This window comes from Diabrotica undecimpunctata, chromosome 3, assembly GCF_040954645.1.
Source record: "Diabrotica undecimpunctata isolate CICGRU chromosome 3, icDiaUnde3, whole genome shotgun sequence".
NCBI classification, from domain to species: Eukaryota; Metazoa; Arthropoda; class Insecta; order Coleoptera; family Chrysomelidae; genus Diabrotica; species Diabrotica undecimpunctata.
The window spans coordinates 146,760,216-146,783,865 of record NC_092805.1 but is presented as its reverse complement, the minus strand read 5'-3'; the positions used below and the strand labels follow the sequence as shown (position 1 = coordinate 146,783,865).

The following is a 23,650-nucleotide window of genomic DNA, read 5'->3' as shown; positions in this document are numbered from 1 at the left end:
TTTTTCACACGATTTATACAAACTAACGAAACTTGAATTTACAATTTCCATAACATAAACCTCAATGACAGTTTGGCGTCATTGTTAACAGTATTTTCGCCTTTTTAGAGTATGAATTTTGTTTGGGTTCTGATTTTTTACATAATTTGATTTACAATATATTTTATGGTAATAAATTGTATTTATAAATATATAATGGAGATAATTGTATCTATAAAAACAAGAATGGAAAAGAAAGACCTGAACATCATCGGAGTATACGGCCCAGAAAATAACAAGCCTCAAACAACAAGGGAAGCGTTCTATGACCAATTACAACAAGTAGTAGATCAAGTCAGAGGAAAAATGATAATATTGGGGGATCTTAATGCTCGAATAGGCAACCAAGTAATACCCGGCATCAAACAAAAACATAACGAGAATGTTAAAAACGAAAATGGAGAATTGATGATCAACTTCTGCACAAATAACGAACTAAGAATAAACAACACATTTTTTGACCACAAAGACCAACACAAATATACAGTCAATAACACCCGTGGACAAAAATCTATGATAGATTATATTATAATCAACAGAGATATACATCCATCAAAAATAATCGACGTAATATGCCTCAACTCAGCCGATGTAGGTAGCGACCATAGCCTAGTATTATGTAAAATAAGAATAATCCTGAAATACTTCCCACCCAAGAGAGCGGGCGCCAACACAAACAAAAATCAAAGTCGAAGGACTAAATACGGAATCGACGGAATACTTATAGAGGAAAAGAATATCAGAGAAGATCGCTGGAAATAAAATATTAGAAAACGATAACATCGAGAAAAGCTGGGAAAAACTCAAAAATAATATAATTAACTCAGCAAAAGAATCACTTACAGAGAGGAAAGTAACAAACACTATCATATCAAAAAGGAAAACACCATGGTTTAGAGAGGAAGTGAATACAAAATGTGAAGAAAAGAAGAAAGCCTTTTTACAATACAGAACACAACAAACACAACAGGCATACAACCACTATAAATGAATCAGAAATGAAACGAACACTTTGGTTAGACAAATAAAAAAGGAGCACTGGCGGAGTTTCTCAAAACAGATGGAACACGATTTCTACGGAACACAAAAAGAAATATGGAGAATGATCAGAGGACAAAGAAAAGAGATGAACGAACTAATAAAAACGAAACACATTCAGAAGGAAACGTGAGTAGACTACTTTTGATCCCTGTTTGCTAAAGGTGACGATGATGAACCACCAACACCAGAGGTGACGACAAACGAAGAAATAAATATTAAGGAGAAAGAGGTAAAGGAAGCATTAAGGAAATTAAAAAATAGAAAATCACCAGGAGAGGACAGATACCGAACGAACTCCAAAAGTATGGAGGACCAGATCTGACCAAACAACTACTAAAACTAATTCAAAAAATAATGGAACAAAGCAGAATTCCTCAAGAATGGAGATCAAGCATCCTAATACCTCTCTTCAAAAAGGTTGACAAATCGGACCCGGAAAATTACAGAGGAATTAATTTATTAAACACAACACTCAAATTAACAACCAAAGTGATAACAAATAAATTGAATGAAATTATAACACTAACAAAAGAACAACAAGGTTTTAGGTCGGGAAGATCATGCACCGACGCTATATTTATAATGAGGCAAGTGTAAGAGAAGTCATTAGAATACAAAAAACAGGCATATCTATGTTTCGTAAACCTTAAAAAGGCATTTGACCGGGTCAAATTAAAAGACGTTATCCACTTACTCAATGCAAGAGACATACCTCTAGGAAGAATCAAAACGATCGAAAATATCTACCAAAACAACACAATAAAAGTAAAAGTAGAAGAACTAACCGACCCTATTGAAGCTGACAATGGAATAAGACAGGGAGATTCCCTGAGTCCTCCATTGTTCAACCTGATTATGGATGAAATAATAAAAAAGTAAGAACTAAAAAAGAATTCCAAATAGGAGAAAAACAACTTAAAATAATCTGCTATGCAGACGACGCAATACTACCCTCTTAAAGAGAAGATGATTTACAACGTATGCTGCACCAATTTAATATAACCGCCAGAAAATTTAACATGTTAATTTCCCCAACAAAGACAAAATGCATGGTTATAACAGCAAATTTACTAAGATGTAAATTGGAGCTGGAAGGTCAGATAATAGAACAAGTGATGAAGTTTAAATATCTAGGCATCACATTTTCTAGCTACGGAGAGCTCGAAACTGAAGTGGAAGATCAAGTGAATAGAGCAAACAGAGCCGCAGGCGAAACAATATGGAGAAATAAAAATATCGGGAAAGAAACGAAAGGCAGAATTTACACAACAGTCATCAGACCAATAATTACATACGCGGCAGAAACAAGGCCTGACACAGAGAGAACAAAAAGGATGTTAGAAACAGCAGAGATGAAAACACTTAGAAAAATTGATGGTAAGACACTATGGGACAGAGCTAGAAGTACAGATATAAGACATAGATGCAAGGTGGAGAACATCAAAAACTAGGTAAGAAATAGAAGAGTAGAATGAAACGATCATATAAGCCGAATGACAACAAATAGAGTAGTTAAGACGGCAAGAGAAGGTTCCCCAATAGGAAGACGATCAGTAGGAAAACCACGCAAACGATGGAATGATAACTTACTGGAGGCACATTGAAAAACAGACAGAGTCATGTCTATATAAAAAGAAGAAGAAGAAGAAATACCTAATAAAGTTAGCTTTATAGCTTTATAAACTAATCATTGTTGTGTATTCTGATAAAACAAAAACAACTAAACAGTCTTTATATAGAGCTGATTACTTGTTTAATAAATTATTTTAAACAAGACCAAAATAATGGCTGGCCGTTTTTAAAATTAAATGCTCTAGCAAAGCAGGTAAAAGAGGTAAGTTAAAGAATTTTGAATAATTAATTTTGTGTAAATAGGTGTACAGGTTACAGATGAGTAATGAAGAATCCCATCATTACTCATCTGTTGAAATGTATAGATTAGAAGGAGGGTATTCAATGCGCTTAAACAGGTATACTGATTTTTACGCATCCGCTCTTTTTATTGTCCATGGATGCTCTAAACTCTATGCTGCTGGAGAAAAATATTTTTAAATAGTATTAATAAAAAAAATATACAAACAATATCAAATTTGATCTTTTTTTGAACAGGAACTATTTATACTTAACTTTTGTTAAAAATGGAACATTGTTAGCTACTCGTATATAAACTGAAAGAAGTAGTCTCTTTTATTATTTAAAGCATAAAAAAGCTATATTCCTATTACAGATTTTCATCCTTCAACACTTCGGAAAAGATGTTATTGCACGGTTGAAAGCGCCGAAATAATGAGGGATTGAAAAGTCAGACAATAAAATCTAATGAAGTGAGTGTAACGTGCAATATATTAAATGGTTTGGTAAAAATGACGGCGTAAAATATATTGTGAAAATGATATACATAGACTCTCGTATCCTTTTCTTTGGCAATAATTTTCTTGATATAATAACAATAGTGGTTACCCTAAATATTCTTAGTTAGATAAAAAATGTGTATAATTTACTGTTTATATATGAAGAAGTGTTTTATACATATAAACATAACAAAAGATACAGAAATACATTAAATACATTGAATATTGGCAGAATTATTAATTATCAAATTCTAAACTACATTTCTTCTTCTAAATTTCCTGGTAAAGCCCGGTTTCATAGAGGAAATAAATAAGTTTTTGGAATTGGTCTGGTGAGCTGAGAATGTTTTGTATGTTTCGACTCTAGATCTAGATCTAACGATTATTTTTTTTATTTTTATTGAAATAGGGACAGTCTACGATAATATGTTTAACTGATAGAATATTACCACAGTGTGTACATGTAGGTGAATCTTGGGAAGTAATTAAATATTTATGAGTTAGTCTTGTATTGCTATGGTTTATGAGCTATTCGGCGAATTAAGATTTTGTTTTTTCGTGTCATCGAAGGAAACCTAAGCTTTTTAACGGTGGAATGGATATCACGAAATTTGGAAGGGGTTTTATTCCAGTGATCTTGCTATCTTTTTAAAATACGACTGTAAATCTGTATGTAATTGTATGTTTTCAGTCTCCATATTAAAAGATGCGGCTTGTTCTGCAAAGAGGTCGGCTAGTTCGTTACCAGGGATTCCTACATGAGACGAAATCCAGATCATGATTATGGATACTCCCATTTCTCGAATTTATTTTCTCGATTCAAAAGAAAAAGAAATACATTAAATATCATTTTGAGATAGGATATACACAGCAATACAAACAAGAAACTTTCAAAAGAGAGATTGTTATTGTTTAAAGGGCTGAAGCGAACAGTTGATAGAAGGAATTCAGTGAAAACTGTGGAAATCCTTTACTTAATCAGGTAATTATGCATTAAAACATTTTACTAATGTTTTAACTAAATAGTACTTACTTGAATTATATTATTTTATTTCAGAGTTTATCAAATCTTAGATAGTGATTAGATTCCATAAAATCATCGTTTAATATCAAATTTATTCGTTAAACGAACGAAGTGATTAGTTATCAAAAAACGTTTAACACTCACCTAGAAATCCAGGTATTGCTCCCAAAGGCATGACGAACAAACTGACCAGTAAATCTGCTATTGCTAATGATAACAAAAAGTAGTTCGTGACATTCTGCAATCGTCTGTCTAAAAGTACAGCTAAACACACTAAAATGTTTCCCAAACCTCCCGCTATAATAAAAACCACAACGAATAAAAAACTCCAATCATAATGTAGACCACTCCACGTGACAAAATTTTCCCTACACGTCCACAGGATATCATCACTTTTATTTATCAACCGGCACTGAGCTTGCGAAGCCCTTACGACGAAATCACTGACGTTGGTGCCTAAAAAGGATATGACAATGTCACTTACATTAGAAGAACATCCCGTACAATAATACCAACTATCGGAAGTTGAATTATACTGGCAGTAATAGTCATGAGCTTCTTGCTCCAAGTCTACGCATGAAAGAGACAAGGCTACTTTTTGAGAACACAGAGAAGTTGTTATATTTTGGGCACATCTTGTAATACTTTCTTCTGCTGGTGACTGGAAAGATGAGAGCATGGTTCAAATGAAATCCATAAGTTCCTGTAAAAAGAGAAAATATGTAAATACAAATTATTTTTACGTATATTTAGAGTTTTTATTTATTATAATTTGGGTTTGAAACTATGCACCCAGTATGTTTGTTATTTTTATATCGCAATCCCCAAAGTATTTTTGAGTTACACTATATCTGTACAGCAGAACTATAAATTGGCATAGTATATAATGGCGCAGAGCCATCGAAAAAATCGTTATTTGAGGAGGATGTATAATAAAAATTTCGCCAGTTTCAATTCCCACATATTTTATTTATTTATTTATCGTATGGCACTTGACACATTTACATTTAAATTTACATATATTTTGTATAAAACATTACATATATGTTTACAAACGAACATCTAACTGATTTATATATTCTATCGACTCTGGAGTCGCCATTAAGAAATCCTCTGACCTGCCTTGATAGGATCTTGTGGGACACTGTTCTGTAATGTGACAGATGGTTTGGGGTTGTCCACACTCACAGAGTGGGGATGGTCGTTTACTCCATTTGTGCATCATGTAACCGCATCTGCCGTGTTATGTTCTGATTCGGTTCAGCATAGTCCATGTGTTGCGTGGTAAGTCAAAACCTGGTGGTTTTACATCTTGATGAATTGGCAGGATCTCGTTACTAAGTATATTTTTGTACTCACTAGTGAGGGAGTGTATGCGCCGTAGTTTGGGTGGTGGAATGTGGTTCAGTACTGGGAGCCATTGCGTAGGGGTGAATTTAATAACACTAGCAATCATTCTCATTGTACTGTTCAATTGGGCATCTACCTTGTGTATATGTGGGCTGTTAGGCCAGGCTGAAGAGCAGTGAAGAGCAGCTTCTGGATGATGTTGTTTCTGGGTTTAAGTTTTTCCGCTGTTTTTGACAGATGTTTCTTAAAAGATAAGGTTCTGTCAAAAGGCACTCCAAGGTACTTTGGTGTTTTATTGTAAGCGAGTGTGGTGTTTTTGAATTGGATGTTCAGTGTTCTTCCTGCAAGCTTGTTAATTAGATGAAAACTAAAAACCTCTGTTTTGGTAGCGTTTGGTTGGACCCTCCATTTACAGAAATACTTTCCCACTGTGGGTAAGTCTGCCGTAAGAATTTCTTCTGTTTGTTGAAATGACTTACACCTTGTTGCAAGGACCCAGTCGTCGGCATAACCAAACTTTCGTGATCTGGTTTCTGGTATATCAGCGATGTACAGGCTAAAGAGAAGAGAAGCTAAGACAGATCCCTGAGGCAGTCCATTTTTCAGTTTTCTTGGAGTGCTCATGTCGGTTCCCAAGACTACTTGAATCGTTCGGTCGGCTAACATGCTGTTGATTATTCTAGCGGTGGATTTACAGGAGATTGTACGGAAGATCTTGTATATCATGCCTTCTCTCCAGACTGTATCGTAGGCCGCTGTTAGATCTATGAATGCGGCTGCAGTTTTAAGTTTATCTGGAACCCTGCCTCAATAAATGTGGTAAGTGAAAGAACCTGATCTGCGCAGCTTCTTTTCGGTCGGAAACCTGCCTGATCAATCGGTATTGATTCAAGTAGCTTAGGACTAATTCTGTTATATATAGGTCGTTCCAGTAGCTTGAACGTTGCCGATAGTAGGGCTATTGGTCTGTAGTTCTTAGGGTTGTTATCATTTGGCTTTCCTGGTTTTAATGTGGCAATAATCTTTGAGCGTTTGAGTTCCTGTGGTATGGTACCGGTCTTTATAATATCTGTGAAAAAGTGGGCCATCCATTCTCTCGTAATATAATACACACATAACATAACCTATAATATAACATTATCTATATATATATATATATATATATATATATATATATATATCATTCATTGGAACAGAACAAACTTTAGATCACGGCTATCCAAATTTGCAGATTGGTTTAATAGATTAATGAAGTCTGCAGCGCGTTTTGCAATATCACTAAAATTTAAATGCGCATGCTTTTTACAGGATAAAAATCACATAGGTATATTTGGCAGATTTTTACCTTACATAAATACAAGAAATCCTGGAAAAATTCATATGCTGAAGCCAAGTCAATTCACTAAAACTATAGCTCATCAAGATTTTCCTTTGCGACTCATTGAGATGCACTTCATATCACGTTTGTAAACGACTAACCAAAACAAGCAAAGCAGAAAAAGATGTGTGATTTCTAGTAAAAAAATACGCAAATAAACGACAGTGTGAGGTTGCTCTTTGTGTGGTAGCTTGTTTTGAAAACTACCATACAAAAAAATATACTGAGTCTAATCTTCCGCTATTCTAATACAGAATTATCTGTTTTAGGTATTTAAAGGATGTCATGTATTTTTTTATTTATAATAATTTCTGCAAATAGTTAATAAAACATTTATCTTGTGTGCAAGTTTTTTCAATTTTACACTTTTTACACTTAAGAACTTGTTTATTACAAAATTCGAGAAACGCATAGGTGCGTGGAAGCGCAAAAACTCTCGTATATAGGGCATTGCACGTTTAAAAATTGCCGTCACGAAAGGGTTAATAAAGAGAACAATTCAGGAGCTTAGAAGAGCAAGGGCACAAATAAAGGATAAAGTACGTTTATTGACGTTTGAATTTTACTGAAACGTCAATTAACGTACTTTAACCTTTAATTGTTGCTTATTCCCATTTAAATAGTAATTACTTTAACATGTCACAAGAAAATAGCTTCAGAACAATATTAAACTTTTAAAGAATGCTTGTGTATATTATAAGAGCATGTTTCGCCCTTCATATTCCTAAAACTTTGCAAGAAATAATATATCCATCCATTTAAGTCAGAAACTGATCTACATAATCGTCTAGAAGAGCAAGGGCGAACCCACAGGCTTTCCTTGCGTTTTTGTTCAAGGTTCGCCCCTTCTCCTCTGTAACCATATCAACGCGCCGGTGTTTCTGTAGTTGGTGAGAGATAGTCTCAGATATATGCGTTGTTCTTGAGTTTTTGGGTACCATAGTGTGCTTGTTGTAGTTTTAATTACTTGTATTTCAAGAAAAAACCGACGTTACATTAGCCCAAATTTGTTTTGTTTTTTTTTCTGATTTATTTTCAAAATGAACACCGAGAAAACGACAAGGCGGAAGCAAAAGAAAACGGAACAATGGCTTGCTAACGTGTCTACTAGTAAATCCAAACGAAAATGTGGTGACGCGCATGTTTTAAGAAATACAAAGAAAACTGAATCTGCGCGCACATTCGGACTGCCTTGTAAGTGTCGTAAATTGTGTTTTGAAAAGTTGGGCATGAACAATATCAAAGTGATTTTCAATAACTTTTGCAAATCGGCAACTACGATAATCAAAACCAATACTTTTCATAAGTGGTAAGATGGAATGATTGTAAAAAGTCCTTAATTACTGACAGAGCTAGTAGGAAGCTTTGGACTATAGAATATAGTGTTTAAATAGAAGGGGAAAGAAAATTTGTTTATCACCAGGCTTTTGTTAGCATCCATGGCATAAGTGAAATAGAGTTTTCGTTGTTTTAAACAAGCAAACCACCACAGAAACTGTGCTTGGTGATAATAGAGGGACGGTAAGTCCAGGAAATAAAATGGTTGGATATAGCAAGCAGTTGGTCAGAGATCACTTTGATTCACTTGTTACCGTTTCCAGTCACTATAGCGGAGCCAAACGTCTTTTTCGAAAATATATGCCACCGGGTTCGTCAATTAGTGAAGTATATGGAGCTTATATGGAATGGCTAAGAAACACACATCCTGTAGAACAGCTTGTGATAGAGTCCTACTATCGAAATATCTTGATATCTTTGTCAACGAATTTAATATCAGCCTAATTCTATTAATAATTGTAATACCTGCTCTAAGATTAAAGTTGAACTTGATGGGTTAAAGACTAGCAACTCGAATTACTTCAGAATAACTGAATTAGATACTGAACTTAAGGTTTATTTAGCAAAGCAGAAAGCTGCTCAGAATGTGATGAAAAGCTATGAAAGCAACCAGGATGAAAATATTGAAGTTGTATGTATTGATTTACACCAAGCATTATCCACCAAGCCTTAACTTACCTGCAACGTACAATTCCACAAAAGAAGAATGTGGACTTACAACTTATGAATCCACAACGTTAAAACAGGAGCAGCCATAATGTATGTATGGGATGAAACCATCGCTAAACGCGGATCATGCGAAATAGCCACTTTTATTAGTCACTACTTAAAGAACTTTGTTAATAAAAATGTAAGAAAAGTTATAATTTTTAGTAATACCTTCGCCACATTCATGCAAGTCGCCTTGATCTTATTAAGAACGTTTTTTTAATGTCAGGGCATTCGATGATGAGATGTGATCAAGATTTTGGTTCAATTAATGAATTGAATTAAATTAAAAATTAAATTAAAAATCAAGGACTGTGAGGTATTTTCTAAAGAACACCATATCCATTTCATTGCATAAACTAAAAAAAAAAAACAAATTCCAAGTTGTTAATGTCACGAGGGAAATGGTTAAGGATTTCAGTGTTCTTCAAAAGGGAGCAACTAAATCTCAAATGTTGGGAGCTAACTTCAAGGATGGCAGAATATTCGAATTTTCAAAAGATTTTAAGACGGGGTTTAAAATTCAAATCGCATATAACATAGATATTCCTACAAATGTCATACCCCAAAAGGGATGAAAGAAACTTTACGATGTAATAAATTTTAACTTATGTAGATAGTATAGAACTTCCTCTTAAATACCAGGGTGCTCTTAAGCATATACAAGAAAAGAAAAAAGAAAAAGGACTTACAAGATCTTCTTTATTATGTATCCATGCCTCACAAGCGTGCTTTACAAGAAGCTGTTAGTGGAGGAATTAGTACAACTGAAGTAGGAAGAAACTGTAGACGATCAAAATCAAATTGAGTTTAATTGATGCATAAGTTGTGAATTTTGCAACATATTTTACTGCTTTTAGCTCCCACATACTTTGTTAACAAAATTATGTTTATTTTTGTAAAATAAAAAATATTAAACCCCTTTTCTTTTCATGTTGTAAAAATCTTGCCAACCTTGCAAAATCCTCTTTTAATAACGGTATAGTTTTATGGGATTTGGTTGTTATGATAATTATATTAAAAAAAACTTTTTCTTCAAAAAAAATGTAATTATCATTACAGCCAATTGTGACTAAATCCCATAAAACTATAGCTTTATCAAATATTCCACAAATAAATAGCTTTAGAACTTATCCTCTTTTAAGTTTTGTTAATAAAATAAAACTTGTTCGCCCTTACTATTCTAACATGTTTTTAAACTTTATACTCAGTTTTCCACAAACGTGTTGTTGCAGTTCGCCTTTACGCTTCCAAGCTCCTGAATTTTCCGTCAGACATTCAGCCTCAAAAAACTGTTAATGGTAAACAAGTCTCTCGAAAAAAAGTGTCAAAAACAAATCACAATTTGTCCGAGTAAATATTTAGCTGGCAACAACCTATCTAAAATGAGGTTTACATTTTCACCAATTGGCCATTGATAATAGCTATTTGCTGGAGAAGTTTCATTAGTGACACGCTGCAACATTGTCGGAAAAATTATCGTTCATTTATCATCTCCTTTAATTACTTCCCGGGCTTAATTGAAATTGAAGTCAGTGATGTACCTGACTTTTGTAGGAGAATATGTTTTTAAAGTTTTTTATAATTCTTATTCATTATATTGTTTTCTGTACTTAGATATAAATATTATGTTAATACTAAATATAAAAAAATTAGTAGAAAAGTTAAACTATTAAATAGGTGATGAGTAAAGAAAGGCAACAATCTTGTAAGTGAATATTGCTATTTTCGCCCTCATTGAAATTTTTCGCATAGTGTTAACATGTACTGAAGAAATATGTGCCCTTAACTCATTTATGTACAAAGGGTCGTTAACGACCCAACTAACAAAAATATGTTCCAAGCAAATATGTCGAATTTACCAGTGGCCGTTTGTTTACAAGTTCATTCCTGACTATGCAAGTAAGCAGTAGCGCACCTAGAATTTTAGAATTTGCCTCTGGGGGGGGGGGGTTTGGTTGGTCACCGAAATTTTTCTTATGATTCTACCTCCATTTTGAGTCCTTAAAATGTGTAAGTAACAGTGCCGGAATAAGGCCCTGAGGGTAGGGGGTTTAAACCCCCAAAACCACCCCCTGGGTGCGCCATTGCAAGTAAGCAGTTTATTTATTGCAAACCGTTTATTTCGCTCGTAGTTTTCATACAGTGTACATCAAAATAGACCTTGAATAACGTTCGCAGCATGGCTTCATGCAAAAATGTGTACATACAAAAAAGTACATTTAAATAAATCATTTTATTAATTAAATTCCTTTTATATAGTTAAACACAAGTTGTGTTAACACATTATAATATTACTAGTGAAATATGATAATAATTTTATATATATTTTGATGGGTCGTTAACGACCCTTTGGGTACCTGACATATCATAATGAGAAAATTTTGTTTTAGTAAGAAACCATTATCTACTGCAGAAATTCTGGAGGAAATAGAAAAAATGAAAATGGTGAGGATATACCGGATGATATATATATATATATATATATATATATATATATATATATATATACATATATATGTACATATATTTCCCTTAACAAGTAGGTATATACCTACGTCAGTGGTGGTGATATGTTGCGGCGTAGCCGTCGAAAGTCCAACCGCTTTAACCGCTTGACCATACCGATTCCGAACCCGTGCGCCTCCTTTTTGATTTATTTGTTGACTAGCAGTTAATCTAACTGACGAAAAGCCGTTTTCGCTAGACAAGAGCGAAAGCAATTTGCAACGGAATTTGATTTTTCACTCGATGTGGTTGCGATCGGGCCTATACGATGAAACACATGCAGGAATTTAGATGAAATTGCCTGAAATCAATTTGTCTGTTTTAATGACGATCAAATGAATATGGAGACAAAGTGTATGCTTTATCCGACAAATTTGTTTGCAAAATGTTTAAAACCGAACAATTTTTGTAGACAAAGCTGACGGGATTACTCGGATTAGGTACTTTATGAGTATAAATTGGTGATGTTTAATGTTGATAATGGAGTTAGTTGTTGAGTCCGGTATTTTTAATTTTGTTTTTGTTTAAAATTCTGTTACTGTTTAAACTAGTATATGATGTGGCTTTAAAGGGATTAAGGATTATCTAAAAAACATTGCAGAGTTTTATGCAAAAAATATTTTATTGAGGACCCAACATGTCCTTTTTTTTACACACTAGAATAATTCGACTTTAGCTGAAGCACGGATGTTTTTCAACTAAAAACACTAATTACTACCAAGTTCTCTCGAGCCCTTTATTTTTCTTAATGTGGTTAATTTTGAAAGCGCATCTTCATTCTAGGAAATCTTATATACTAAAAGGCTAAGCCCTTTTCTTGTGCGCAATACTCCTCCTAAACGGTGATAGATAGGAGAATATTTTTTTCGAATAATTAAACATATTGTTGAGTAGATTCCCCCTAAGGTTTAAAATTTAAAAAATTCGAATCGGTTTAAAAATGGCGGCCATAAAATGAATTTTTTCTGTAGTAAAGTATAGGAATTCAATATTATACACAATGCAACAACGCGTCACAAATGCTGGAATGCACCAACAAGTGTTTCCACTTAAGGAATAACGATAATGACCACTAAAAATTCGGCATCCTCCTGTCTCCGATTTTAATTTATCTGTTTTACACTATCTGATGAGTTGGTATTTTTTTATTTTTATGTTTAGTTAGAAAGTATTCTGTTTCCAACAAGTGCAGCGTGTGTGAGGTGTTATGATTGATATTTAGAGATTTAGACTACGTTTTGAGTTTAATACTTAAAGAATTAAATAATGAGGTAAGCATTACTTTGTTTTTAATTTATTAGTTAGAAATATTTATTAATTTTATTGGGAATAAGCCACAATTTTACTTTAAATTAGGTTTATTTTAAATAAATAAATAAAAAATAAACTTATTATAAAGTAAAATTGTGGCGTATTCTCAAAAAAGTGGAACAGTAGGCGGTAGTGTAGACTAGCGCGGAGCATCATACTGTTTTCTGTATTTTTTAAATTTAAATAATATTTAAATATAAATTTAGTTAGTTAGTTAGTTAGAGTTCTCAAACCGACTTCTTTTTCTTAAACGTGGCATTTTACAATCTAAAATATGCAAAAAAAAAGTTACTTCTGGTTTTACTTCCGTTTTTTATTTAAGAGGGACGGAGTCTAACAATCATATTGTTTCCGTTTCCTTATATAAATCTTCCTGAAAATCCTAAAAAACTACTGTATCGATTTTCAATTTAAAAAAATTGGCGTCGATACAGTTTATTTTTAGGATTTTTGGAACATCATGAAGGCGACGGAAACGATGGATCGTTAAACTCCGCCCCTCTTAAATATCAGCAAAACTTACATCAAAACTCGATGTCGAGTTGGTCCGCTAGTATCTCCTATTTATTCTATGTTTTGCATCCTGATTACTGTCATCAGTATCCTGTTCTACCCATTTTTTCAAAACGTTGTCATCTGCGACGTGATCCATTCATGTCCAGATTTCGAAGATTTTAAAGCAATGCGTTGTACCGATGTTCCTGGGGCAACTCTCAACTCTCTAGTCCTTACAAGAAAAAGTTCACGTTGCATTTACCAAATATGAGTAGTTATAAGGCTGCGGTCGCTTATAAATCTTCATCTTGAATAAAGTTACTCCTGCCAATTATATCCTTGTATTGACTACTAGATCTTGATCTAGGTTTTCTGCTCTTCAGTAGCCACAGTATTTAAATCTTTTTATTTATTCTATCGGCTTGTCATTGATAGTTATGTTTATGTGCAAGTTGGTGTTTCGTCCTATCACATGATCTTAATCTAAGTGGTGTTAATTGTCAGATCGGTCGTCGCCTTTTCGGGTTAGTCCATTTAGTAGGAGTTAAAGGTATTCTGTGTTATCTGCCAATACTGCTGAGTCGTCAGCGTATTTTATATTAAATAGGAGTTAAGCATTTTTATTGATATATTCTTCTGCATGCTTTAATAATACTTGCTAAAATATGCATTCTTAGTAGTCACTCAGTAGGATGTGCAGTATGACATAAAGATATCATTGTTTTATTCTACTGTTAATAAGTGTTTGCGTTTCGTTTGCCACTTTCAATTTCCCTGTATTTTGTTTTATTTTTTCTATAGTAAAATACACCATGTTTGTGTTGTAGCTGCTTCGATTTCCATGCACTTTTCTTTCATACATACCATTTTGGTATTCTGTTTGGTTCCAAATTGTTAATCTTCTCCGTTGATCCGTTGAGGAAAAATCTTAATTAAATGGACCAAGAATAATAAACTAAAGTTGTAATGTAACTATTTTTAATGAGATTGCTGATAGTCTTGCCAAAAAGGACCTGATATTCCTTGTATCGAAACTAGTACCCTTTCGTGCTAAATAAAAAAGCCGCACATTGTAGAATTGAATGGATTTTGTAGTTGAAAAACTATTTTTAAATATTTTTCGATTTTTGTTATATACTCTTTGAAATTTTTGCGGTTAAATATTTTGCTACATACCGAAATCTACAGACCTAATATTTAGCCCAAATAAACTGAAGTTAAGAGATTTAACTTCAAAAGAAATTTTTAGCACATAAAGAAGACGGAGGAAGAAACCTAGAAGCTTCTACAAACTTTTATCAAAATAAACTAATTCAAGAAATTACATTAAGCATGTTTCATGTTAATTTGCAGTGTATTTTAAATAAAGTCGATATGATCAATGCTTTTCTTACGGATCAAAATTTATTTGTTTTTCGGAGCACTGGCAAAGTGATGAAAATTTAAAATTAATTAGCATCTCCGGCTTTTCATTAGCTTATTTCTTTTGTAGGGTAAAAAAAAAAGTGGAGTTGCAATTTATGTAAAAGAAAATCTTATGAATTCTTCTCTTAATCTAGATGAATATAATGTAGACCAAAGTTCAGAGTTTTGTGCAATTTATGTACCTTTAATAAAATCCAATATATTAACTATATACAGATCGGGCAAGGGTGACTTTGACTTATTTTTGGTGAATTTTGAGAACGTCATAACGTCCTTGCTAAGTAAAGCAGACTAACTGATAATACTTGGTGATTTTAATATAAATTTTAAAATTGAATCTGTAATATTAAATTAATATAAAGCATTTTCCACTAAAAAAAGTACGACAAACTGCTGAAAAAATACCCGAACACACGTGCAAGGGTTTAATAATGAATTAAGGTCTAACATATCTAATCTTTCTTTTATTAAACACATTGCAGATGCCACTAAGGATCCCGATTTGTTTAAAGTATATAAACAACAAAAATTTAAATATAATCGACAATTATACAATGCTAAAAAGCTGGCTTACTGTGATTTTATTACTAATTCTAATAATACACCTAGAAGCTGTTGGAAAATAGTAAATTTTGAAAGAAACAATACAAGATCCAGTTCTGTACAACTTGATCCACCTCCAGACGAAATAAATCAATTTTTTACTACAATTGCAAATAATATAATTACATCTCTTCCCACTATTAATATCGATGTCATCTTCAATTGAATCATTTATTTATAAAAAGATATAACTCACAAGAATGTTTTGAGAAAATTAAAAAAAGTGTTTATATTTGAAACAAATAAAAAATTAGCGATTTTTTCTGGAAAATTAATTATTTTATTATAAGTTTGATATTAATATTGTATGTATATTGATTTTAATTAATTAATAGATATTTTATTTGTTATTCTATTTGTCTGACTTATATCTTTTCACGAATTAATTAACAAAAAAAATGTCTAAACTATTATTTTTTACCGTATTTGTTTAAATTAACAAAAAAGAAACGTTTATTGACAAAATTTATTACCATTCATTAGTAAATGAAATATTTTAAACTAAAAAAAAACAAACATCAAGTAGTTTTTTTGCAAAATACTAATACGTGAGTACCTTTCACTTCGGTGGCTGGCCAACCAATTATTTCCTCATAAAATTCTTGATAATTTTCAGGAAGATACCTAGTTATCTTTTAAATATCATTAATTAGAATTAATTGGAATTTTTTTCATAGGATAAGCTATTTCCTTTGGAAGTTGAACATTTTCGGTTTTCTGACTTTTAGAACAAAGGAACTGGTTAGTGCTCCATCTATAAACTTCAATGCTTCAACAAGCCCTTTTTTGTATGTAATGATTCTTTTTCTAAACGTTGAGTAGATTTAGAGGAAATTTTAACGGAAAGGCACGTCTTTTTGTAATATTTGCACCACCAATTTTTAAAATCTAAAATGTCATTAGTTCTGACCATTTGTACAGTAAATTTCTGCCTCTTTGCAGAACTACAGACTGCTTCACAAACTTTCATTGATGTATACAGCCTATCCATGCGATTGCGTTTGCGTTTTATCAAGCCAAAGTCCCGATCGCATGGCAAGAAAGAGTGGCCACGAATTGGAAATTTATGGACAATTCTTTCAAACATTCCTGTGTCGGTAAGCGCAAGGCAAAATCGGATCATAACATTGTTTTTATTTTGGTCACCACAGCCACAGTCACTGTAGAGGTGAAGTTCTTTTACAGTAGTAGGTATGTTTTGCTTCAAATAGTTGAAAAAAAAAGAACAAGTTTCATTTGGACCTTTTTTACTTGTTTACTTGTAACACTTTTGTCTTTTAAGTTATAAATACCAAATAAAAATACTGATAGCTGACGTAAAAAAATATTTTGAAGTGGAATCGACGGTAGTAATGAAATTTCGTTTTGCATATAATCGAAGCAAAGTCCAATAACGCTGTCATTTTCTTTGCACATTTTTTTCGTGTTTTGAATGCTATGATAAAATTTTTTAGAGCGTCTTTTATGCATCGAAAGTTCAGCTAAAGCAGCTCTTTTAGCTGTTTCATTTAAAGAAGAACTTTTTCATTTAATATGTTCTTCTTCTTAAGTTCTTCACATTGGCAGCATGAATCGACTTGCAGTCGCCCAAATTTATAGTCAAAATTCTCTATTAAAAATAGTATAATATGTTAAATATTTGACATTAACATCAACATGTTTCTCTTTGAATAAGAAATTCATCATTTTAAGCATTAAGCTTTGCGTCTAGGTATTGATATTCTTTGGATGAATAATGACTTTGTTTGACAGGAAATGAAGAAACGTGCTCACGTACAATATATATAATATTACCAGGAACAGTTTTTCTATTATTCTGTAGAGCCCCCAAATCTTTAGAAGATTTTCAGAGATGCAAAAGAGCTTGTCAGCGTTGTCCTGCTTTAGAACTTATGCGTGTAAACTTAAAAATGCATGTTTACCAACTTTGCGTTGCTCTGTGTTAACCAACACAAAATTGTCGAATGCTTCTTCGAAAGAAAGAAAGATTCTTTGTGATGCTTCTTCTTTACGATGCCGTCTCTTCTTAATAACTTTCGACTCTATTAAACCTTGCAAATAAGTGTATTGTTGATTTTTTGTTGAAAAAGAATATAATTTTTTCATTATTTCAATTTTGTTTGCTGCGCTTATCTTCTCAAAACATTTTGACTGGCACCTTCAATAAAATAAAATTGTTCAATAAACTACAAAAATAATAAAAACATTTAAAACTTACGTACAAGGTTACCGAATGGCCTTTCCTGAAACCATGTGTCCTTAGTAATTTTTATATGGTTGTCCCAACAACCGATTTCTCTTAATTTTAAAAGTTTTATACTCATCTGGAAATATCACTAGATGCACTCCAAGACCCATGCACTGTAAATAAGGTTTCTCAAGAAATTAACGACAAGTTCCACGAAATTAGACTAGAAGATACCAACAACATAAATGATTGCTGGGAACAAATGAAAACGACAATAACCACTGCATCTCGAGAAAATCTTCTAAGACGACCAACAGTTAAAAATGACTGGATGACACAAGACATCTTAGATCTAATGGACGTTCGGAGGCAGTATAAATCCATAAACAGAGAAAAATACAATGAAATACATAAAGAAATCCGAAAAATAATTAAAGTAGCAAAAGACCGATGGCTACAAGAATCCTGTTTAGAAATTGAGAAACTGGAGCAACAACATGACAGCTTCCATTTGCATAAAAAACCAAAAGAATTAACAGGCAAAAGCAGAACTTATGGGCAAAATATATTACAAGACTCTTCTTTAATAAGATATACAGCAGCGGCAAATTACCAGACAACTGGTTAGAATCGATATTTATAACTATTCCCAAGAAAAAGAATGCCAGACAGTGTAGCGACTATCGACTTATCAGTTTAATGACTCACACGCTCAAAATTTTTATGAAAATATTGCATTGTTGCATATATAAACTTTGTGAGGGGATAACTGGTGATGAGCAGTTGGGTTTCCGAAACGGTATGGGTACTCGAGAAGCTCTTTTTTGTATGCGAATACTCTTACAAAAGAGCATTGAGTTTAGGAAAAATATTTACGTATGTTTTATAGATTTCGAAAAAGCCTTTGATAGAGTACCACATACATTATTATTTCAATGCTTAGACTCAGTTGGTCTGGGCACGTATGACATTAGATTGCTTAAAAATCTTTATTAAAATCAGACCGCTTGTGTTAAGGTCGACCAAGAGATTTCAGCTAAAGTTTCTATTAAGCGTGGTGTCAGACAGGGATGTGTTATGTCACCGATGTTGTTTAATGCCTACACTGAAACAGTTTTTGAAATAGCGTTAAATAATCGCCGCGAAGGTGGTAAGATCGGTGGTGAAATTATTAACAACATCAGACACGCCGATGACACCGCAATAATGGCAGAGAGTCTAGAAGATCTTCAAACCCTGTTGAATGCTGTAAACAACGAATGCACTAAAAAGGGCTTAACAATCAACGCAAAAAAAAAACAAAATGGATGGTGGTCGGATAAATTAATATCGAAGACTCAGTACTAAGATTAGATAACAAAATCCTGGAAAGGGTGGAACACTTTAGATATCTGGGTAGCTGGATTGACTGCAGGGTTGAAAGTGACGAGGAAATTTCGACCAGAATAGAACTCGCACGGAAAAACTTTATTAACTGACGTTCTGTATTATGCAGTAGAAGTCTGTCGTTGACCACACGTCAAAGAGTATTGAAGTGCTACGTCTGGTCCACTTTGTTCTATTGATGTGAAACCTGGACAACAAAAATAAAAAATCTTAACAAATTAGAACCGTTTGAGTTATGGTGTTACCGTCGCATGCGCAGAATCCCGTGGACAGCACACATATCTAACGATCGCGTGCTAGAGACCGTGGAGTAGACGGTGAGACTCGCAACTGGAAGGTTGACCATAGTATCACAGTCTATTTTCCTGCTTCTTGGCTTAGGTCCGAGCGACTGACGTCAAACAGCTACCCCAACCCAATCCAGTCGGCGGTAAACTGAACGGTTTACGTTGACTGAATTGTTCTCATGTAAGAAAAATCAGGATATCTCTGATTTAGTCTTTTTCAAGACTAAAAAAGACGATAAAACTGTTATTACTAATAAAATTGCAGATCTAATTTCAGCTTCCAGTCCAATAAGACGAGAATTCCCACTTCACAGGAAACTATTCAAGAATAGAAGCTTCAGGCCCACCTCAAGGAGAGGTGGACCCGCCCAGGATAAGGAACAGTTACAAGATACCGAAATAGGACAAGTCGAAAATTCAGTAGAAGAAACCACAGCAACAATGGCTTCCAATAATATTGAAATCATGGAGGAGGAACCCTTCCAAGCAGTTAAATGTCAAAGAAGAAACTCCCAAGAAAACATCGCAGGTGCAAGACAAAGACCATCAACTAGCGGAACGGTTACAACTAAAAACCGTTATCAAGTTCTATCCACAATCAACACGGAAGAAACCACTCCAACAGCCAACAACAGGAAAGAAAGAGTACCTCCCCTTGTCATAGCAGGACAAATAGGGAGTTATTCAACTTTCATCAAAGAAATAACAAAGTTATTGGGGCACAATAACTTTCAGATATCACCTTCCGGAAAAGCAGGTACAAGGGTGTACCTTAGGACCAACGAAGATTACGAAAAATTAAAACAGGATTTCATCTCAACCTCTACGGCCTTCCATACCTTCACAAAGAAGTCTGAGGTTACGAAGAAAATTGTCATGAAGGCGGCTCCAGGAATGGACCTCGACGAGGTCGAAGCTGATCTACGAGAGCAAGGCATAATCGGAAAAGTCACCGAACTTAAAACCAGGAAGCCAGGAGCACAAAGCAGCTCCTACTTACTGCAAGTCGACAAACAACAAGATTTAAAAGAGATTAAGAAAATCAATGGAGTGCAAAACATCAGAGTGAAATGGGACGCCTACTCCAAACCTTCCAGGGCAACGCAGTGTTACAACTGCCAGGAGTTTGGACACTCAGCAAGAAATTGCTTCAAGCAGCCCAGATGCATGAAGTGTGCTAATGGACATCAAACGAGACACTGCCCTCTGCCGAAAGGACAGATAAATAAAGTGAAGTGTTGCAACTGCCAGGAGGCACACACTTCCAATTATCCCATGTGCAGCAAGCACATTGAATATCTCGACAGACAAGCAGCAAGAAGAGCGAGGAACCAGCCTCAGAAGACAGCTCCACCAGCGCCCCATCCATCAACATTCAGGAAGATCTCTAGTGGCATATCATATGCACAAGCAAGCAAAGGAGAACAACAGACACCAAGGAATGATGGAGTCAAAAGCACCTGGGCGGAAATTAACGAAATAGTTAATGTCCAAAAAATGATGGCAATTCTTCAGGATATGAAGAGAGAACTATTACAAGCAAAATCATTTGCTGAAAAAGCAATGGTTTTCATGAAGTATGAAGAGATCTACAATGAACCATAAACACCTGAAGATTCTCCAGTTCAACATAGCATCATTGAGGCTAAGGATCAGCGAACTTCGAGAGACAGTGGTAAGACATAACCCAGATGTCATATGCCTGTCTGAAACAAGATACATGACGGAATCCCAACTTCCAAGAATAACAAACTACGATGGATTCGGAAGAAGAGACGAACCAAACGACAGAGGAGTAGCCATCTATGTTAAGAACAACATAGAATGGAATCAAGTTTTGATAGACACACACCACTTCGAAAGTGTTGGAATCAAAGTAGGTATAGCTAATATTTTTTCAATTTACAGGAAACACTCGGAAGAACTAGCCATAGAAGAACTGGATGCCTTACTTAACTCTGCACCAACCGTAGTCGTAGCAGGAGATTTCAACGCCAAACACACAGCATGGGGATGTATGACGGACACAGCACCAGGAACAACTCTACTAAGATACTGCGAGGACAGAGATAGGATGTTATTCGCTCCAGACGAACCAACAAGGATCAATCCAATAAGAGAACACAACAACTCAACACTGGACCTGTTCATCACCAAGGATGTAATAATGGAAGACGTCAGAACATACTTCGAATGCAGTTCGGACCACAAACCAGTAATAGGAAGGATGACATCGAGGGTCGACTTGCCAAGGATAGAACCAGTAGAAAGATGGAGATGGAAAGATGCTAACTGGCCTAACTACAGAAGACAGCTAAACCAAATGGAAATGAAGAGAGAATTCCAATCAACAGAAGAAGTAGAAGAAAAGATCGAAGAAATCACAAGAAGAATCCAACGAGCAATGGAAGCCAACATCCCAAAATCCATGACGAACAACAGAGGACTGATCATCCCAACAGAACTACAGGACATCATCAAGGATAGAAACAAGGCCAGACGAGCATTCCAAAGAACCAGAAGACAGGAATTCAAGGACTACGGAGACATCCTATTCGAAGAAATAAGAGTAAGACTGAGAAGTCTTACTGAAAACCAGTGGCACAACAACATCAGAAGAGCTGAAGAAAACCATGGAAACGTTTGGAAAATGCTGAAGGCAAGAAGAAGAGGAAAACAAAAGATGCCACAAATCATGGACAACGAGGGAACACACTACGACACCCAAGGAAAAGTTGATGCAATATCAAGGAAGATGGCAGCCACACACAGACAAAACCAGGATATGTCAGATGCAAGAACAAAGAGGAAAGTCGAGCAAGAATACAACAGGATCAGAAGAAGGAACGAGTTCCAAATAGACGAAGAAGACCACATCAGCCCAAGTGAAGTTGCAAAAATCATCAGGAAACTGAAAGGAAGCAGAGCACCAGGACAAGAAGGAATCCACAACATCACCCTCAAGGAACTTCCGAAGAAGATCATAGTACAACTGTACTATATCTTCAAATACTGCCTGGAAAAAGGACATTTTCCAAACAACTGGAAACACGCCAAGATTATACCTCTTCTGAAACCAAGGAAAGATGGAAGAAGACCGGAAAGCTACAGGCCCATATCACTCCTGGAAACGATGGGAAAGATCTTAGAAAAAATCATCTACAAGAGACTGGTGAAGCATACAGAAAGAAGAGGAGTCATCCAAGAAGACCAGTTTGGTTTCAGAAAAGGAAGAAACTGCGAACTCCAATTAGCAAGGATCATCAGCGACACGAAGATAAAATTCAACAGGAAACAGAAGACAGGATTAGCCATACTGGACATAGAGAAAGCCTACGACACGGTTTGGAAGAAGGCACTAATCTACAAGATGGACAAGGCTAGACTTCCACACTACCTCATCAACATCTGCGACATGTATCTATCTAATAGAACATTCCAAGTTTCAGCTGACCAAAAGATGTCGACGATTCAAGAAATCCAGGAAGGAATGCCTCAGGGCAGCATTTTATCACCCATTTTATATAACATTTTTGTTTCAGACCTCCCTACAGATCCAAGGACTTCTACAGCCCTGTATGCAGACGACACAGCAGTGTATGCATCCGGAAAAGACGAAAGAAGAATCATAGACAACATGGAGAGCCACCTGGAAAGAATCACGGACTACACCGAAAAATGGAAAATCAAGATCAACGCCGAAAAAACGCAGTTCATCATTTTCGGCCAGGATAGACGACAACTACGGAACCAGATCACAGTAGGAGACAACAGAATTCAGGAAACAGAGACGGTCAAATACCTAGGAGTCCACCTCGACAGAAAACTCAACTTCCGGGTGCATACACAAAAAACTAAGGTAAAAGCTAATGCAGCTAAAAAACTAATACTTCCTTTCATTTTTAGGTCCAGTCCACTCTCGAAGGCGAAGAAAATTCAGCTCTACCAAGCATATGTTAGGTCGGTGATTCTGTATGCTATACCAGTGTGGAGCTCCATTGCGGAATCACACTGGAAAAAGTTGGAAGCAACTGAGAACTCATGCTACCGAATCATCGACGGAACAGCATGGGAGGATAGAGTTACGAATGCGACAATCAAGAACAGGTTAGGATACACGCCACTAAGGGAAGTGGCCGAGAACAGAACCAGGTGGTTCTTCAACCAGGCCACTCGAAGACTGCGAAAGACCAGGGATATCCTCGAGAAGAACAGGAT

The 23,650-nt window shown here is 34.8% G+C and overlaps 1 protein-coding gene across 1 annotated transcript in view; it reads right to left on the bottom strand.

Moving 5' to 3' along the window:
• Positions 1 to 23,650, bottom strand: part of 5-HT2A (5-hydroxytryptamine receptor 2A) — a 449,669-nt gene that overhangs the window by 288,666 nt on the left and 137,353 nt on the right. Inside the window, exon 3 of the mRNA XM_072524904.1 lies at positions 4,600 to 5,158. Within this exon, the coding sequence (XP_072381005.1) occupies positions 4,600 to 5,134 (535 nt within the window). The 5' untranslated portion in view covers positions 5,135 to 5,158. The remainder of the gene's footprint in view (positions 1 to 4,599; positions 5,159 to 23,650) is intronic.